At 39.5% G+C, this 17,802-nt stretch overlaps 1 protein-coding gene across 1 annotated transcript in view; it reads left to right on the top strand.

Moving 5' to 3' along the window:
• Positions 1–17,802, top strand: part of PREP (prolyl endopeptidase) — a 106,065-nt gene that overhangs the window by 26,583 nt on the left and 61,680 nt on the right. The window contains exons 5-6 of the mRNA XM_054569774.1: positions 304–513; positions 4,442–4,563. Coding sequence (XP_054425749.1) covers positions 304–513; positions 4,442–4,563 — 332 coding nt within the window. The remainder of the gene's footprint in view (positions 1–303; positions 514–4,441; positions 4,564–17,802) is intronic.

Raw genomic sequence — 17,802 nt, 5'->3', positions numbered from 1 at the left:
GCTAAAAGTCCGAGATGAGCTCTGCTTTTAACTAAACTGCCTATTGAATTATAGAAATTAAAAAATGGAAGCACCTTAATGGTCATACAATCCAATACTTCATTTTACAGATGAAGAAATGAAGACTTGTCCAAGGTCGTAAGACAAATGCCTGGAAGGCCTGGGCTCGGCCCTCGGAGTTTCTCACTGCCACGTTCTGCCCCCGTGTATGACAGACAGCTATGACCGGCCGTGCAGAGGGCAATGGGAGCAGAGCTGGGAATTGAGTCCCCATCACTGTTTGATTTCTCCTGTGTTCCACAGGCTATGCATTCAGCGAAGATGGTGAATATTTTGCCTATGGCTTGAGTGCCAGTGGCTCAGACTGGGTGACGATCAAGTTTATGAAAGTCGATGGTGCCAAAGAGCTTCCAGATGTGCTTGAAAGAGTCAAGTTCAGCTGTATGGCCTGGACCCATGATGGGAAGGGAATGTTCTATAACTCTTACCCCCAACAAGATGGAAAAAGTGATGGTAGGTTAAAACTTCAGATAAAGACACAACTTTTTTATAAAACAGAAGTGTGACTCATAACTTTAAAAGAAAAGCTGAACCCCAACAGAGGCTGTTGGTCTAGAGCCTGGATTCCTAAAGGACATTGTATCAGTTAGCTTTGTTGTGTGACAGATCACCCCAAACCTTGGTGGCGTAGAGTTATGACCATTTATTTTGCTTAAGTCTGTGGGCCCACCAGGCAGTTTTTCTGGGCCCCACTGAGTTTACATTCCTGTGGCCAGCTGCAGGTCCGTTGGCTGACCTTGGCTTGACTCTCTCACACGGCGGGGTCCTCGGCTCGGCGCCATGTGGTCCCATCCTTGAGCAGGCTAGTTCTCACAGCGGCTCAGCAGAACTCCAAGGGGGAGAGCTGAAAGGCACAACCTCTTGGATGCCTGGGCCTGCTATGATCGTATCATCACTCCCCTGAATTCTGTCTCAGCCAGCCCCTCTTCAAAGGGTGCTGAAACAGATACAGGGAACTGTGAAAAATTGAGGCTATTACTGCAATCAGCATTTCACAAATGGGTTCTGTCTCTCAAGGGGATCATGGAGAAATGGATTTTTTTATTTAATGATGTTGAGTGATTATAAAATTTTCCTACTGCGGTAATGATATCTCTTCCCCTGATTAGGAGTTGCAAGTCCCTTGTTGGTTGCGTTTATCTTGATGCTTTTCTCCTTGTTAACTTCCTATACACACCTATTCTCTTCAGTTGCACAAAGATCCTGTTGTGTTCAGTGGTCCCCCTTTTTTTTTTACCCCCCCCCTCACTCTTCATATTCCCAGATAGGAAGTCTTCTGTACCCCAACATCATGTTCTTTATGCCATTCCATATTTCCACTCAGGACATAGCATTTTCATGTTGCCTTGGCTGGTCTTTACAGGTGGGTTTTACAGTCCCTTTGATAGAGAGTTGGAGCTGGGTTGCAGAGTGTCAGTTACTTGTTTCAGGGCCTGGGGCTGCCAAGAAGCACAGCTACTCCAGTGTATTCTGCTGCCCATGTTGGCCCCTTGTCATGACTTCTGCATCTTTGAAATCTTTCGGTGTGCTTTTCTGTTCCCGCCTCCCCCCGCCCCTGCCCCCGCCCCGCAGCTGAATTGGGAATAGGGCTGTAACACCTTTCATCTCGTTTGGCTATGTTTAGCGTCTGCTGCCTTTTGATTAGACTACTACAATACCTTTCTCTGAATTCACCCATGAACTACAAGAGGAGCTAAGAGGTTTTATAATCAAAGGTGTTGGCTAAAGAAAGACCTCTGTGCTGTGTGCACTGAAGTAGCTGCCTGTGTTAGGAGTGCCGGGGGTTAGAAAATGTTGGCTACTTCCAGGTTGTGGGAGATCAAACAAAGTATGTAACTGGCCATTTCTTGTTAGAGAACAGTGTTATTAAGTTAACTTGTGGAAAACATGGGAATTTTTAGTTACCCTCAGCTTTCAGTGACAAAATAGTGACGTGGCTAAACCAAGGAAAGCCGGCGCCTCCCAGCTGTCGGTTGTTGCGCTGCGGTCCGGAGCACCGCGGCAGCCGCTCGGGTTGAGAGATGGAGGCCCTCACAGGACACGCCAAGCAGCTCTGGCTATGTACTTCTTCCCGGTGTTCCTGGGAAACCCTTGGAAACTTATCAAGTACTCGAAGGCTTTTTTCTTTTTTTTCTTTTTTAATATGGTACTCCCTTACTTTTTCTCTTCATTGTCCTGAAAGCTTGGTACATTTTCAAAATGAAAAAAAATATATAGTTGTCTCACAACAGCCTCAAAAATTAACAGATATGTGTGAAGTACTTCCAGGATGATACCCAACTGATTCTGAACTTTTTTTTTAATAGTTAGCTTTTAGAGCAGTTTTAGGTTCACAGCAGAATTAAGTAGAAGGTACAGAGATTTCCCATACATCCCCTACCCACACACATGCATACCCTCCTCCATCATCAACATCCCCCAGCAGAGTGGTACAGCTGATGAGCCTACACTGACACATCATAATCACCCCAAATACATAGTTTACATTTAACTTCAGTCTATGTTGTATATTCCATGGGTTTGAACGAATGTGTAATGGATACGTATCCACCATTGTATCATACAGAATAGTTTCAGTGCCCTAATAATTCCCTGTGTTCTACCTATTTATCTTCCTCCGCTCCTAACCCCTGGAAACCACTGACCTTTTTACTCTCTCCAGAGTTTTGCCTTTTTCCAGAATGTCTTATAGTTGGAATCACAGAGAATCTAGCCTTTTCAGATTGGCTTCTTTCACTTAGTTATATGCATTTAAGGTTGCTCCATGTCTTTTCATGGTTTGATAGCTTATTTTTTTTTTTTTTTAGCACTGAATAATAACTCCATTGTCTGGATGTACCACATTTTGTTTATCTATTCACCTACTGAAGAACAGCTTGGTTGCCTTCAAGTGTTGGCAATTATGAATAAAGATGTTATAAACATTTGTGTGCAGGCTTTTGCATGGACATAAATAAGCTTTCAACTCCTTTGGGTAAATACCAATGAGTGGGAGAAGCTGCCAAACTGTCTTCCAAAGTGGTTGTACTATTTTGCACTCACACCAACAATTAGAGTTCTTATTGCTGCATGTCCTCATCAGCATTTGGTGTCATCAGTGTTGATTTTGGCCACTTTGATAACTCTATAGTCATATCTCATTGTTTTACTTTGCTTTTTCTTGATGAGATGATGTCGAGCACCTTTTCATATCCTTATTTGCCATCTGTACTGTATATCTTCCTTGATGAGGTATCTGTTAAAGTCTTTGACCCATTTTTTTAATCAGGTGGTTTGTTTGCTTATTGTTGAGTTTAAATAATTCTTTGTTATTTTGAACAACAGTCCTTTATCAGCTATGTCTTTTGCAAAGATTTTCTCCCAGGTCGTGGCTTGTCTTTTCATTTTCTTGACAGCATCCTTCACAGAGCAGGTTTTAGTTTTAATGAAGCTCAGCATATCAGTTTTTTTTCTTTAATGAATTTTGCCTTTGGTGTTGTATCTAAAAAGTCACCACCAAACCCAAGGCCATTTAGGTTTTCCCCTAGGTTGTCTTCGAGGAGTTTTGGAGTTTTATAGTTTTACGTTTACAATTAGGTCTGTGATACATTTTGAGTTAATATTTGTGAAGTGCATAAAGCCTGTGTCTAGATTGTTTTACATGCAGATAGATGTCCAGTTCCAGCAAAGTTTGTTGGGATAAAAGGGGATTTTTTTTCTACTGTAGAGTCTTTCCTCCTTTATCAAGGATCGGTTGATTGTAATATTTGGGCCTGTTTCTGGGCTGTCTACTCTATTCTACTGATCTATTTGTCTGTTTTTGCCAACACCACCAACGTCTTGATTACTTATAATAAGTCAGGTAATGTCAGTTTTCCACCTTTGTTTTCTCCCTTCAATATTGTGTTGGCTATTTGGGGTTTTTTTCCTCTCCACATTTGAGTAAACTTTAGAATCAGTTTATCAATGCCCATAAAATAACTTGTTGGGATTTTGATTGGGATTACAGTGAATCAATAGATCAAGTTGGGAAGAACTAACATCTTGACAATATTGAGTCTTCCTGCCCATGAACATGGAATATCTCTCCGTTTATTTAACTCTTCTTTGATTTCTTTCATCAGAGTTTTATAGTTTTCCTCACATAGATCTTGTACATATTTTGTTAGATTTATACCTAAGTATTCCATTTGGGGGGTGCTAATGTAAATGATAACGTGTCTTCAGTTTCAAATTCCACTTGTTCATTGGTGGTATATAGAAAAGTGATTAACTTTTCTATAATAACCTTATATCCTGCAACGGGATACATAACTTTGTGTCTAGTATAATACAATATGGGTGGAATAGATTCTCTTAAAATTGCAAACTGCATTTCAGTATACATTTTTGAACCCCTCAGGCACAGAGACATCCAGCAATCTCCACCAAAAGCTCTGCTACCATGTCTTGGGGACTGATCAGTCAGAAGATATTTTGTGTGCTGAGTTTCCTGATGAGCCTAAATGGATGGGTGGAGCTGAGGTATTGTACTATAGTGAAATTTTACCCAAAAACACCGTGTCCAATGGATTGTGTATGTAAATATCCTTGTTTTATGATGGCCTTTATGATTGGTAGAAGTTCTTTGAGAGAATAGTCTTTTGTTAAAAATACTGGTATTCAAATTGATTCTTAACAATAGTGATGATAAACCTTTTAACTGCAATTGCAATGTAAATATCTTAATACTAAAAGTTATTCATGTTTATGGTAAAAAATGTAGAAGTACAGAATAACCTACAGTGAAACAACATTGTGACACTCAGGACCCAATTTCTCAGAGGTGAGGAGAATGTCCTAAAAATTTTCCTTTCATATACAAGTAAGAATGTGGGGAGAGAGGTGTGTGTTTCCTTTTTTGCACATTGTGCTCTTTGTGTATATTGTTTACTTGCTTTAGAAATCTTCCCATCTTATAGATAGTTCATACATGCCTTGGGGATCTTGACAATAACCCACCTCCATTGAAGTGATGTGTCTTTGAAGTTACTGGCCTAGATTTTTATTCTTATCTTGATAATCAACTGAAAAAACTTAGGGGTGCTTGGAGTAAGCATTTACTCCTGTGAGTTCACTTCTGTGTACTGAGAAATATAGGTAGGCCATCATCCCATTTTTAGTAGGAATGAGGAACCCATTAGAAACTTTTTAGCTCATTGAGCCACTTAGCTCTTCTCTGAGAGACAAATAGAACTTTTGTAAGAGAGGGACGTTTTAAATTCTACCCATGGACTGAGTTCATTGGGATGTAGAATAGGAATCTATGGTATGTTTGTTAGCCTGTGTGCATTGATATACCTTATTCCAAATTGTCCCTTTACTTATTTATTTTGTTTCTCTAGACCAGGGCTTGGCATACTTGCCCTCAGGCCAGATCTGCCTGCTGCCAGTTTTTGGAAATAAAGTATTGTTGAAACAGCCACACTTGTTTACATGTTGTCTGTGGCTACATCTAAGCTGTAACAGCAGAGTTCCGTAGTTGTCACAGAAGGCCATGTGGCCCAGAAAGCTCAGAATAGCTACTCTCTGGCCCTTTATAGGAAAACTTCGCCAGACTTTAACGTAATGTATTAAAAATGAATTTACAGGACTTTTGTTTTATTAGCTGAAACTGTGCCCTTTTTTCATTATTTTTCTTTCCTACCTAATTCCCCACCCTACAAACTTTTCTTGTGTAGTTACCATTGTCATATTTCTCACATACTGTTTTTAATGGTTTTTCTGATTACATTTGTATATGTTTCTACTAACTTTTCTTTATAGCTCAGTTTTTCTTCATACCTAAGGCTTATGCTTATTATAGATAATATGTGTTTATTTATGAAAGAATATACATTTGTACTTTCATCTAAGTGAAACAGGGAGATAAAATATGCTACCAAAAAACTAAAAATGTTAGGTCATATGTTTCTTTCTACCTTTTTTGTGTGTGGAGGGGGAGTTGATGTGGAAAAAGTAAAATAACTTATTTTAGTAATCAAATTTTATTCCCTCTGGATTCATGATAAAACAAAAAACATGCTCTCCTGGAGAAGTTTTTTGCCTCAGGGCTAATAATTTCATTGCACCAGGACTACTTTAATCAAAGTAAAATTATTTGGTTGATACAGTAATAGGAATACTAACAATAAAGCCTGAATATCAGTATATTTTAGCAGATTGGTCTAAAAGAAAACAGCTTAAAATATACCTGAATATCAGTATGTTTTAGCGAATTGATCTAAAAGAAGACAGCCTAATGGTGGAATCCGCATGCAATTCTAGTGGCTCAGATCTCTTTATTAGCACTAAAAAACTCTTTATTAGTTTTTGTTTAATAATTTTTTTTAAAAATCATGGTAAAATGTACACAGCATAAAATTTGCTAGTTTAATCATTTTCCATGTACAGTGGCAATAAGGACACTTACATTGTTGTGCAACCATCAGCACTATGCATCTCCAGAGCTTTTTTTTATTTTGCAGAACTGAAGCTGCCCCCACTAAGCAGTAAGTCCCCATCCCTCCTCCTCTCGGGTCCCTGGTAACCACCGTTCTCCTTTCTGTCTCCCTGTGTGTGATTACCCTAGATACCTCATAAATGCCATCAGGTAATATTTGTCCTTTTGTGTCTGGTTTTTCACTTAGCATAATATCAAAGTTTGTCTGTGTCATAGCACATGTCAGAATTCCCTCCTTTTTTAAAGTTGAATAATATTTTATCAATGTATATACCGCATTTTGTTTAGCCTTTCATTCCTCAGTGAATACTTGAGGTGTTTCCATAGCATTATTTGAATAATGCTGCTATGAGCAGCAGTCTTTAAAAAATATAATGGCACTACATCATTTCTGCATTTAGCATCTGTATATTCAATCCTGCTAACTAGGCAACTGAAAAGAAAAGCAGGTTTAGATAGTTCAGGTGATCCTTCCGCCATTCGTTCCAAAGGTGTTCACTCTACATACCTCGTCTAGTATACCCTTCACCACAACCTTGAGAAGCAGTGGTCATTCCGTTGCATGGACAAAATAGGGTGGTTCACTCGCAAGTCCATGGTTGGAACTGCCTGTGGGGTACGTCAGGCCTCTGCATCCTCTCAACTCCATGCTCTCTGTGTCTCTGGTCAGGAGGAAGAGGTTATACAAAAACAATAGCAATGGCTGTTTAAAGAATGGCAGTAAGTGAAGAGATGCCGCTGTAATGAACAGATAATAATAAATGAAGTCATTAAAAAAAAAAAAAAGCTAAAGGGACAAATTTGGATCAGGATCCTAATTAGTGAATAATGCAAAGAAAGTCTGTAGAAAACCAGTGGGTTTAGTGAACACAGGCTGGGTGGAGACTTGACTGAAGCTCTACTTCAGATGCCTGGGTCATCTTATTAGACAGATGTCACTCCCACCCCGCACCCCCAGCGGCCAGGGTTGGTTGGGCAGGCCTGGCTGACTTAGATGAGTGTCCCCATCCTTCCTCACCCTGCCATGTGTCATCTTTCTGAGCTGAGAGGACCTTCCTGCTGCACAGAGGGGCACTCTCTCACTTAGCATGACTACTGTAGTTCTGTAGGGTTAAGCCTTCGGAAGCCTCAGGCCCATCCTAAATTGATGGTTCAGTTCTAGGTCAGAAAAATCTAGATCATGACAAAAATGTCGATGTGGGAGTTGCTTGCACCTGTCATGGAAGTGTGAGAAAGCCCAGGGGCTCCAAGAAGCTGGTGCTGTGGTCTCTATCTAGACCAGAATCTCCCACAACTGCACAGAGGAGCACTCAGGCATTCTCTGGAAATGAAGAGAACAGTGTCCTAACAGCCTTTCTTTAGTGACCCAGATCTTAGAGAAAAGCAGTAGTCCTTTTCATAGCCAGGCACCAAATGTGTGTGTTGCAACTGTTGCTTTTTTCCCCCAAGTGGTTGCCTGTAGGATCATCGTTTTGAACCCTGTATTTCATGAATACATTTAATGGTATCTCTGAATGGAGAGCCAGTGTTACAGTGAAGGCGGTGTATTGGAGCAGGAATCAGGAGAGCTTTATTCTAGTCCTGTCTGTGTGGCCTTGGGGAAGTCACATCATCTCTCCAGATCTGTTTCCTTTGTTTCCTCCAGGGCTTTTCAGCTTTGGAGGTCTGATTGGAGGATTAGACAGCCTCTCATAGACCCTGAAGCAGGCTTCCTGGGTGAGAAAGTAGCTGCTGGATTTGAGAGCACTGGAAAGCAGAGTGCTGGCCACCGTCGTGGGTGTGGTTCGAGGCATGCTCGAGGCACACTCCAAACCACGAGGAGTGTGTGTGTGAGTCTCCCTGGCTTGCTGCCATCCCCTCCCCTTGGCTCCTGCAATCCACATTCACTTTCCTTTGTGTCCTCGATGCTGTTGCTCATGATTCATCTCTTTCCTTCACAGATAGCTCCTCTGCTTTCCTGCACTCACCAGGTCTTTCTTGCCTTGAACAAGTCTGTAAGTTACAGTCAGGAAGCAGCTTTACTTTCCCATTGTTGCCTATGACAGCTCTGTCCCCAGGATGACCACCTTCCACCCGGAAGAACCCATAGCCTTCGGGACACTTTGGGTATTAGATCTGTTCCTAAAGATTTGTTGCAGTCCAAACCAAAATATCAACTCCAGTTTACATGCTTCTTCCCTCTCCCCAGCTCAAGTCTGGTGAGCAGGTGGGGTAGCGATTATTCAGTCCTTCCTTTTGGCTTTTTTTTAAGACTTGGATGAATAGTCATAGCAGCTTTGTTCATGATAGCTCCAAACTGGACATAACCTAAATATCCACTAAAAAGTACATGAATAAACAAATTGTGGTATCTCTCTGCAATGGAATAATACTCAGCGATAAAAAGGCATGAACTATGGTATACCTAACTATGTAAATGAATCCCAAAATAATTATTTATGCTCAGTGAAAGAAGCCACAAAAGAAAGAGTACACAGCGTTTGATTCCATGTATAGAACACTCTAGAAAATGCAGACTAGTCTGTAAAGGCAATGGGCAGGTCAGTGTTTGCTTGGGGAGTGGGAGGGAGTGAATATGAAGGGGCAGGAGGAGACTCTGGGGGATGATGAGACCGGAACTTGGAAATGATGTTTTATAGCTGGGGCCGTTCTGAGCAACAGCAAGATCCCCACTTCCCTTCCCTTCGGTATTCGTGCTGGTTTTTTGTCTTTGGTGTCCATACATAGAGGTGGAGGCAGTGAAGGGAACAGTTTTTGCTCATCAGAAGCTGCTTCTTGATCTCCCATGGCTGCTCTCTGCCCACCAGCTCCCTTGGGCATCCATTTATAGTGAGAGCCCCTCAGTTCTGGGAACCTCTTGCCTTCGTCGTTCCCTGATGTGGATTATAAATTCTCTGGCTGATCTTTTTGCATTGTCCCTCAAAGCTTCTGCTCCCAGCAGGGTTCGCTTGAGACTGCGACCTCTCTGCCACATCCTACCCCTACCCCCACCCTTTTTCAGCGGAACTTTTGAGATGACAGGAGGTCAGATACCTTGTTGGTGCCTCCTGACCCAGGGGAAGCCACAGCCATGGGTGCTCACTGCCCTCCTCACCTGCCAGCCTCCTGCGTTCCGTCCCTCCCAGCAGCACCCTTATGGCCCTGGGGTAGCGCACAGCAGATATGGAGCCTTTGGCTTGGAAAAACAAGAACAATGACATCAGTTACTATTTAATATAAACCATGAGGCTTTAGTTGCAGGGCAATGATTGCAGAAGGATAGAAATTGTTGTTTTAGAAAGTTCTCTTGGACATAAAGGAACAGAAAAGCTCTTTCTTTAAAAGCATTTGTAGAGCATTTAGGGGGAGGAATCACAAAGAAATCAAGCATTTTGAGGCACTTTTCCCAGCAGAGGGTGCTCTAGAATGAAGATTCTGAAAATGTATCAAGTCCCTTCAGTAAAGATTAGGGAGAAAATACCCAGCCTCTCCAAGATTATCTAGCTGAATCATATACTGAGAACCTAATTCTTGAAGGAAAAAAAGGTTTTTTGTAAAGAAGTAATCCTAGTTCTTAATATTAATTACATATTTCTCTATAAGCCATTTTCATGTGTTCACTTGTGACCCTTAGAATTAATATATACATACTTATGTGCACATTTATCTATACATATTACACATATATTAACATGTAGAATCATTGCCTGATGCGTGACTCACCATAGACACTATGAAGATTAATTTTCGTCCTCCCCGGCTGAGGCTCATGCCCGCAAAGACCTTCTGGGCCTGGAGCGCCCCCAGCCTCGCCTACAGAACACACACGGTCAACAAAGTCCAGATGTTCCTCAGGGAACTGGGCCACACCTGCCCCTTACACGTTGGATAGCTTTGACTTGGAGCAATAATTGCTCAGCAGTTCTCTTCCTGGTCAGCACAGTTCATGCATTTATTCTTCAGATACCTGGTGAGGCCTTGCTTTGCGTCCACTGCTGTGCCAGGGCCAGGCAATGCTCACGAGCAAAGCTCTGGCCCTTATGGAAGAGGGTTTTGTCATAGTAACCTATTTCAATATCTTTATATAATATGAAGAGTCTGGTGGGCTCATGACAGAATTTCTCCCATGTTTGGTTTGTGTGTCATTTTAAAGACACAGTGGTCCTCTTGACTTTAACTTCAGTAATTGAACCTCAGGCTGCCAGCAAGTGTTCTAACTGGGGACCCTTCAGTTCCTTATGCTGTCCGCAGGCAGTCCTGCACGTTCAAGTGGCTCCTGGAGACTGATTCCCTCTGTTAACCACAGGAGGGGCTGAGTGGTTGTCTTTATATTAGCCCCAGGGTGGATTCCTAACTGGGCTGTGTGTGCCCAAGGCTCATTGTCTGTGTCCTTTTTTTTCATCAGCACTGCATGAAGTGATAATATCCATCATGCTGATTAGCACACAGGAAAATCTCAGCAGCATGCTTGGGAAGGCAGAAAAGTCAGGAAGCCAGACTAAAGACCTGGATGTGAGTAAAGCTAGAAGGCGGTGCTGCTCTCTATATGTACATGAAACAGCTCCTGATGGGAGGGTTGGCTTTGGTGATAGTGAGGTAGGATTTGCTGGTCAATCACTTTTCTCACCTGCCCCTCTGTTGTTCAGGAAGGAAGAAAAGAAAGCAAACAACAGATTACTAAATAACCAACCTTATCTATCAGAAAAACAACCAGGTAGATTAGGAACAGTAGTGGCTATATCATGTCTAGACTCTGTATTATTCACTTTTCTTTGAATGGGTTATCTTTTCTTTTCCTGGAATTTTCTGCTACATGTGTTTCTGGCATCCCAAGCACCATATCATACAGTGTTTGGGTTGATTTCTTTTCCCCCCATTGCTGTAGTACCATATCGTATTAGGAAAGCTGGGTATTTGATTTAATGACTGCCTGTTAGGAATGTTTATGTTAATGCACATCACATGTGTTTATGACTACTCTGTACTTCTGTTACTGACATTATCTCTTTTTATTACAAACCTATAATGAGTCCCATAAAAGAAAAGCCATCATTGTAAGCGATTAGTTTGACATTTAACAGTTCTTCTAAGTTTTGCAGATATACTTATTATTAAAGGGATATTATGATTAACAGCTATTAGAAAAGGAATTCAAAAGCATCTCTGAAATAAAACTGATAAACTTCACAGCTCTGAGAGGAGCACAGTTAACTCTCCAAGCTATTATAATCCATCTCCATGCCTTTTGTTAATTTGCTGGACAATTTTAAGTCTCACTGCTTCTTAGTATACTTATTTTATACACACAATTAATTCTTTTATTATAATATATAAAATAAAATACTTTCCTCAGTTTGAAAAAGTGCATATAGATTCAAATTATGAAAAAACTTTCTTCACCCCCTTCTTTTTGGTTTCTAAGTTTATGTATGTGTGTGTATGTGTATATATGCGCTTCATGTCCCTAAAGTTTTGATTATTAACACAAGACCATGTGACTATGCAGTTCAGTAGCTCTAGCATAATATACTCTGAGTTTTTCTTTGAAAATGACATGTTTGATGGAAGTCCACATATTCTTTGTATTATTGGTTTATGTGTCCTGTCACCTTGAAAGACAAATTAGTTTGTAGATAGTTAAATGAATGGGAGTTTAAAACATTAATAAGTGATCTTCCGTAAATTTTCTCTGAATACAAGATGCATGAAGAAAAGCTAACTTATTCAGAACATTTAGAAAGCTCGGCTGTTTTTATTATATAGAATTGAGACTGAGAATAGCCAAATTCATTGACTTTAAAGTTTTCATAATGCTAATAATAATAAGTAGTAATACAGGTTTCTTGTAAAACACGAAGATCCTATTCAGGCGAGAAACTGCAACTATCAGCATGTTAATTCTATTTCACACACTTAGTCTGTAGATTCATATTTTTAAAAGCCTCAAATAAACTCATGGTAGAGCCCATGACAACCTCTTGTGAAAGTGAAGCCCCTGGACCCAGACTCGGAGGGTCCGACCGTAGTAACAATATGCCTACATGAAGCATTGACTGGACACTTCATAAAAACATATTATTTGGGAATAGTTTCCCTCCATTGTGCTCTGGTTGCTGCTTATCTCTAAATTCTGTGGTTTCACGGCTCCTTGGTTCATAGAGGTTATATTCTTGACTCTGCTAAGTCACGTGGACTGTATGTGTTTGTTGGACCAGCACATGTGAACCTGACAGAAAATACTATTTGAATGACGTCTATCAAGGGTTTCCTTGGTAAATATTACTTAGTTTAGCTTAATATCACAATATGCACGATTAAAATTTCTTAGTGAATTAGCGTGGCTTCTTTAATGAAAGTGTAAAGTCCGATACCCCTGTACTTCATGCTTTACCTGTTGGTAAATGCGAATGAGTATGGTAGCTGTTTTTATTGGGTGCCCCCTTCAAAAAAAATTAACCGAAATTGATACTGTTTCATGAGGCCCGATGGGGCTGTTCCTTTCCTGCTTTTCTCTGTTCCCTTTATCTGGATTTCAGGGAAGTCACGTTACGTTAATTCTGGTCATTCCTAATTCTCTTAATTTTCATTTTTAATTCTCTCATGAGATTCAGGTACCCTCCTCATCAACATGATTTTTGTCTTCCCCTCCCAATGATTTCCAAAACTCTTTGTTTTAATTGCCTTGACATATAGTCTAAATGTGAAGCCGTGGTTCACTATGTATTTGTATTAATAAAATTATAATGGAGGAAGGTATATTTCTAATCCGTATATTTTAGGGCAACAGTGACTTATAAATGATTTTGAAATTTGAGACCTTGAGCATTTGAAAATTCAGTTATGCCCACTTCAACGCATGTGTTCAGTGGCTGTGGAACATCTCTGGGCTGTGATGAAGGGGGTCGGAGGGAAGAAGGCCGACTTAACTGACATCCCAACAGCAGTGTTCCTTGGGACAGTCTGCCTTAGACTGAAATGGTAACTGCTATTTAGTACAGCTAGAAATGCTGAGAAAAACTTACCCAATGTGCTTGAAACAGCTGTCATCAAAAGTTTAGTATGGTTTTTGTAGTGAGTTTTCCTGCCTTATCTTTCTGTTAGATGAATTACCACAACTGAATTAACCATCACTTAGGATTGATCACAGCATGACTTTAAGCACTTAGCTCTAAGGATGCTGTCTTTATTTAAAGCACAAAGAACAAAAGTATGAAGTGTTGTTTCACTTTTTTTATCCTTGTCCAACCATGCCCATTGATTTTGGAGAAAAGGGAATGGAGGGAGAGAGAGGGAGAGAAACATCAGTGTGAGAGAGAAGCATTGATTGGCTGCATTACGCATACACCCAGGTCAGGGACAAAACCTGCAGCCCAGGCTTGTGCCACAACCGGGAATCCGACCTGCCACACCTTGGTTCATGGGACAGTGCTCCACCCGACTGAGCCACATGGGTCCGGGCAGAAGGATGAAGCATTCTTAGAGACTGCTTTTCATTACATTTGATAAAGTTAAAATGGTGAGATTGCTGATGATATTTTTAATACAAAATGTTTAAAAATAAGGTGGAATTAAAATTTTAGACATTGGTTTGTTACCTATGTATATGAAAACCTTAAGGAAAATGTATAAAGGACTAGAGATAGAATATATAACTCCCAGAGCAGTCAAAAAAGAGAAAAAGTTAATAAAAAAATTTATATTAATGCAGTACAAAGAAGGAAGGAGAAGGGAAAGCAAGGTAAATAGGAACTTTCAAAATTAAGAATTTGGAAGCCAGTACCTCAACAATAAGAGTTAATGAAGACAGTACAGATTCTTAGATTGGATTTTTAAAACTTAACCAAGTCATATTCGTTTGCAAGAGACCCACTTAAAACATAGTGACAGGTAATTTGGAAATACAGTAAGGATGAGAACAGAGAAAATTTAATGCAAATCAAATTAATGTGATTTTTCCAAAATTAGTGATCTTTAAAAGACTATAAAGAGCCTAGAAAAAGGTGAAGAGAATGCATCCAAGTCATTCAATATTAGGTGTAACTTGTGACATAAACTCATACAACAAAAATAGGATTCACTTTTGACAGGAGACTGCTTTCAGAGCTCAGGAGGAAAATGTCACCAAAAAGAGCCAAATTAAATAGGACTTTCTGGAATCTTTTATAAAACTATAACTTGGAATCCCACTTTTATTTCACAAGTACAAATTACTTCTGTACTCCAAAATACTCTTCTCTGAGAAAGCGATATTTTACTTACAACATGAATGCGTTGCCAAGTGTTTAAAAACACTGGACATACTTACCACTGCAGGTAAGTGAAACCCTGAGTAGCCCAAGTTCAAACACTCGTTTAGAAGCCATTTAGCTCCATGTTATCTTGCACTGAGCTGGGAATCAGTGTGTGGGCGTGATCAGAGCAGTGCAACGCGTCAAAGTGAACGTTATGTTTGATGATTTCACCTCTGCATAAAATAAAGGAAGCATATCCCAAAGGCTGCAATTAGTTCATAGAAGTATTATTGGAACAGGAAACAAGCAGTAAAAACAGCCTACTATGTAATGAGACAGAAGGAAATACATTATTTTTATGTTTTTTATTAATCATGGGTATTTTTAATATCCTATATTAATTACATCAGTAAGTCTACATCTATGTATTTTAAGCATATATAATATATCCTAAAAATGTAATTATTCAATAAAGTATTAAAATTTAGTTTAAAAAAAAAGCTTAATGACAGATTTTTGCTTCTGGCCATGCCAGTGTAATTGGTACTACACTAGCCCTCTTGCTATAGACAGAAAACTATACAAAATAGGCAAAGCAGCTGTTTGCAGATATTGATCAACAGTCATCACAGGACTTTCATCTGTGAATGAGATAAGGCCTTTGATTGCCCTGCGCTCTGCCTGGAAGTGTTTTCTGGACTCTAGCACAAATAGGAGGAGCCTGCAGAATACTGTAGTCTCCCTGAACCTGAGCTCCAACGATTGGGATTCAGGAAGACGGAAACCACTGGAATTTGCAGGCAGAGTACCCAGAGATGGAGACTACCCATTAAGAGTCCCAGAAATCTTCTTTGGTATCCCCTTGCATCTTAAGCTGACTATTAAGTGGTGCGTGCATGGGAGGAGACTCCATGGTTCAAGCTAAGAACAATAACCAGGAAGCTGTAAGCCAACTACTACCAAAGGTTTAACAAGTCAGGGAGACTCACATTCTGACCAAAGTGGAAAGAGCTTTTGAGTACCAAGGGTATTCAGCAGAGAACCCAGGGAAGACATGCCTTAGTGGTAGAACTGTAGACCTCACCAACAAGGCTTGGAAACAAACCTTGAATGGATCAAACTGATTTACCAACAAATTATCTGCCTCACAACTTTTAAAGGAAGACAAAAACAAAAAAATCCAGACAACATTCAAAATATTCAGAATCCAATAAAAATTTTACTATGTGTAAATAAGCAGAAAAATGTGGCATAACCAGGAGAAAAAATGAGTCAATAAAATAGATCCAGAAATGATAGGTAGTAGAATTAGAAGACAAGGACTTTTTAAAAGCTATTATAAAAATGATTTTAAAGGGATTTTAGAAGTGTTATTATAATGAACAAAGGAAAAATAAATATGAAAACAAACCAAATATTATTCTAAAGGTGAAAAGTAAACTATCTGAATTGAAAAATTCTCTGCATGGGCTTAACAGCAGTTTAGATACTGTTAAAGAAAATATCAGTGAATTTGAAGACAGGGCAATTGAAAGGAAACCACCAAAAGAAAAAAATGAAACCAAAATGAACACAGTCTTGTTGACTGTGGAACACTACTGACTGATTCAACATTATGTATTTGAAGTCTTAGGGATGAAGGGACACAAAATAATATATAGGTTGAGAAAAAGTAGTTTACAGTTCATATGGAAAATAATACAATAATTAATTAGTAACACAAGAATAAACTGTTTTGTGTACTCACAACTGTAAACCTACTCTTGATCCACCCTGTATATGAGGGGGAAAAATGGCGGAAAAGGTTATGAATATGATAAACAGACATACTCAGAGATCCAAGACACTCAGAAAATCTCAAGCAGGCTGCTATAGCAAAGCCCATTATAATTGGTCTGCAGAAAACCAAAGATAATTATAAAATCTTGGAGAAGAAGATAAGAAATGACTTTTCATCTGATAGTACAAGTAAGAAGGCAGTAGAAAGATACCTCCTTTATGAGGCCTAACTTGACTGCCATACTGACAACTATAGTCCTTTCCCACACATTCTGCCTCTCTTACCCAGACCTGTTCATGTTCTCCACAGCATTTATCATTTCATATATATCACATAATTCTATTTTTATGTGATAGAATACCTCCACTAGACTGTTACTTTTTATTTTCTCTATTCACTGATGTATCTTTAACACCTAGAAAATGACTTGAACACAATAGCTGCTGAGGGAATTTTTATTAAATGAAGTTTTGTTTTATTAAATATTAGTTTCCAGAGAAATGGAAATGACAGGATCTGTGTATATGTGGAGAGAAAAAGATTTATTTTTTAGAAATGGGCTGGTGTGATCTGGAGGCTTGACAAGTCCCAGTTCTGCAGGAAAGCCTGGCAGGCTGGAAACCCCGGGGGAGCTTCATTGGGGACCCATCTCCTGGCAGAATTCCTTCCAGCTTTTGGGAGCCAGCCTCTTTCTGGGAAGGCCTTCGACTGCCTGGGTGAGATTCACTCACATTACGGAGGGTAATCACCTTTACCTCACATCACCGATTGGAGTGTGAATCTCATCCGAAAAAATACCTCCAGAGAAACATCCAGAATAATGTTTGGCCAAATATCTAGGTACTATAACCTAAAGTTGACACGTTACATTAATTATCCTGTAGGATGTGGAAAAAATAGGAACTGTTATACACTGCTGAAATGTAAGAGTATGAGTGGACAACGCTTAATTTGGCAGTATCTGAGAGTTGACTTTGTGTATATCCTACCACTGAGCAATTTTACTTCTATATAGAAACACTACTATAAGAGAAACACTTATACAAGGCCGCAATAAACATGTTCAGGAATTTTTCTAAAGTGTTGCTTGTAATAGGAAGAAAATGGAAATAATCTAAATGTTTATTGGTTGGAAAATGAATCAGTTAGTTGTGGTATATTCTTAGATTGGGGTGCTGTACAGCAGTTAAATGCAATGTACATATATCAACATGGATTAATTTTAAAAAGTATGTTGAATGAAAAAAAATTCAACATAATGTAAAAGGATATATATGTATGTATAGTTTGAT

The sequence above is a fragment of the Pteronotus mesoamericanus genome, unplaced genomic scaffold (assembly GCF_021234165.1).
Source record: "Pteronotus mesoamericanus isolate MK-2021 breed Mesoamerican mustached bat unplaced genomic scaffold, CSHL_Meso_final contig_20, whole genome shotgun sequence".
In the NCBI taxonomy this organism is placed as follows: Eukaryota; Metazoa; Chordata; class Mammalia; order Chiroptera; family Mormoopidae; genus Pteronotus; species Pteronotus mesoamericanus.
The sequence above is the reverse complement of the archived record's forward strand: the minus strand, read 5'-3'. Positions and strand labels throughout refer to the sequence as shown.